This window comes from Hydra vulgaris, chromosome 01, assembly GCF_038396675.1.
Source record: "Hydra vulgaris chromosome 01, alternate assembly HydraT2T_AEP".
Classification (NCBI taxonomy): domain Eukaryota; kingdom Metazoa; phylum Cnidaria; class Hydrozoa; order Anthoathecata; family Hydridae; genus Hydra; species Hydra vulgaris.
In genome coordinates this window covers 9,300,001-9,302,766 of record NC_088920.1, presented here as the reverse complement: position 1 = coordinate 9,302,766, position 2,766 = coordinate 9,300,001, and the positions used below count along the sequence as shown (strand labels likewise).

The 2,766-nt window shown below is 29.8% G+C and overlaps 1 protein-coding gene across 2 annotated transcripts in view; it reads right to left on the bottom strand.

The window, feature by feature from the left end:
- Positions 1-957: 957 nt before the first annotated feature.
- LOC136075092 (uncharacterized) overlaps positions 958-2,766 on the bottom strand; it is a 3,350-nt gene continuing 1,541 nt past the window's right edge. Inside the window, exons 3-7 of one of the 2 annotated variants that reach the window (XR_010635677.1) lie at positions 2,739-2,766; positions 2,108-2,542; positions 1,716-1,930; positions 1,440-1,605; positions 958-1,270 (exon numbers count right to left, since the gene is read on the bottom strand). The exon at positions 2,739-2,766 is cut by the window's right edge and continues 8 nt beyond it. Coding sequence is in view for 1 of the 2 variants with exons in the window: in XM_065787340.1 (XP_065643412.1) it covers positions 1,767-1,930; positions 2,108-2,542; positions 2,739-2,766 (627 nt within the window). In the remaining variant the exon portion in view is untranslated. Of the gene's footprint in view, positions 1,271-1,439; positions 1,606-1,646; positions 1,931-2,107; positions 2,543-2,738 lie in introns of those variants that run through there. The other variant, XM_065787340.1, reaches the window with a different exon arrangement.

The following is a 2,766-nucleotide window of genomic DNA, read 5'->3' as shown; positions in this document are numbered from 1 at the left end:
GAAAAACTGAAAGAAAAGTAAAAAGAAAAACAAAAAATAAATAAATTAATTAAAGAGCACGTATTTTCAAGAGCCACACTATATACCCCAGTAAGCACACAAACGTTTATTAAACGTCGAAACAACGTTTAGATTAAGGGTTTAGATTTGGTCGATTATACATTCAGAATGAAATCCAGATTAACGTTTAGATCAAACCTCCATAAAACGTCGAGATTACAACGTATTTTCGACGTCTATTATAGGGTTAATAAAGGCATATAAAGCGTATATTATACGTAGATAAAGCGTTTAGATTTAGTTCAATTAACGTATATAAATTGTTTAGATTTAGTCTAATAAACGTCTAAAACGTGTTTAGATTTAGTCTAATAAATGTATATAAAGCGTTTAGATGTAGTCTAATTGAACGTATATTTAACGTTTAGATTTAGTCAAATAAACGTATCTATATCGTTTAGATTTAAATCTAATTAAATCCAACCTAATATATATATATATATATATATATATATATATATATATATATATATACACACCTTATATGCTTTTCCCAAATATACAAATATTTTATATACTTATATATTATTTATAACTTTTTATAATTTACTACTTTTATACTATATATACCCATTATAAAGTTATAAAATTCGCTATAGTTTGGATTTACCTTACAAATAGCGGAGGAGGGGGGGGGGGGGGGTCCTTAAACTATATTTGTTTGTTTCAATAACTCTAAAAAATTTATTCGCATTATCCATTATGCCTTCGCAGTAGCAATATTACAGTGACAATTTATAATATCAATTTACGTCTAAAAAAATCCATTTTGCAAGAACACACCTAAACAAATATTTTTTGTAAGTTTAATCTCATTTAGCAAAAAATAAAAGTTTACATTAGTATTAAGTTAAAGATTACTAATAAAATTTATTAAACTTATAAAAATGTATTTTGGATCACTGTGTCCTCTGGTTTCTCAAAAATCTTTCTAATATACCGTCCAACGAATGTTCATCAAGCGCCGGTTCTTGTTCATCGTGCGCCAGTTCTTTGTTCATCGGCGTCGGTTCTTGGGCAACATCATCATTCATATTCGTCTCCTGATCGTCTTTTTCTTCATTTTGATTATTATTAATAACATTTTCTTTAATCTCAAAGATTTCTTTTTTTGGCCCTCCTACTCGCCACGAGGCCTGTTTTAAATATGCGACAATTGAACTATGTGCTTGAGCTATTGACATATTGGGGAAATTGTACATTAGAGAATCTAAAAAAAACAAATAATGAAGTTAATAATAAATGGATTATTCAATTTTTTATGTACCTTCAGGGTTACAAAAATAGACTGTCAATAGTCTATTTTTGCAACGACAATAAAACTGGTTTAAAATAATTTGCATTTAAAATATTTATTCAAAAATCAACATCGGAATTACCAACAACAACTTTACATATAGAGGATCTTCTGAACGGAATTTTCCCCAAATTTCCTCGACCATCCATGTGCATTTGTGACATCAAAGAATTAGTAAAAAGTCTCGACATAATATATGCAGTGGTCTTTCCCAAATCTGATTCGCCAATTTTCTTTAGCAAATTTAACTAAAATTTAAAAAATTAAACTTTTTTATTATAGCAACGACAAATAGCTACTGTTAGACAATCATAAAACGATTATAAATTTTCACTGTTCAGTTAATTATAAAACTTACCAAAAGTGTTCTTGCAGCAGGACTTTCACAACGAAAAACCAGCGACTCGTATTATTCAACTGTGTCAATGGGGCCATCACTAATTTCAAAAGAGTCCATTGAGTTGTTGGCACCTAGTAAAACAGCTGGCATCGATTGCCGCTCAAGGAGCTTTTTAACTTCCGAGATTTCTATGGTAAGTTGTGACAGTTTAAAAAGAACCGTCTTCTGGAATTCTGAAATTCAGTTAAGCTATTAAAAACACCATATCTTGAAAATAAAGGTTAAAAAAATTTGATCTATGCAAATAATTACAATTATAATATATAGCTAAATATTATTTAATTTTATTTATTGCATTAAAACATTATTTTAATCAATAATTAAAAATAATATTTTACTTGCATACTTACTTGCATTTAATTTATCGGTGCTATTACCTACTTCATTGGATGTACTATTTCTTGATTGGACGTTAGGAGAATCACTAGCTACTGTTTTTAGTGATCTGACTGTGTGGACGGACTTGGGTGTTGACCTAATCAGTTGGTTCGATGTTGTTAGTGGCAGACTTGACTGGGTAGATTTTGGTGTCGACCTGATTGGTATGTTTGATGCTCTTAACAGCAAACATGATTGGGTAGTTTTTTTGGGTAATATTAGGTCATTTATTGCTGATGTTGGTTGTGATTGAGATGGTTTGATGCTTGATGTAGGCTTTGAATGAGAAAGAAAACTTTGATGGACTGAATTAGTAGATTTAGATAAAGTATTAGTTTGTCTACAATGTACACGTAAACTTAGTTTGCTGGGCACATTTGGAGGAGTGGGGAACTTGGACAACTCTTCTAAAACAACAACAAAAAATAAAATAATTTACTTAAAAGAATCTTTTAAGTAAATTGTTGCAAAGGGTTTTAATTTCGACGACACAAAAAACTAATTGTTATTTCTTGAATGGGAATGAAAAATAGATTGACATCACTAAAGTATTACAATCGTAAACGCAAAAATCAAAATTCATATTCAGATATAAAACCGCACCATTTGACTCTGGTGGATAACTGTGGTC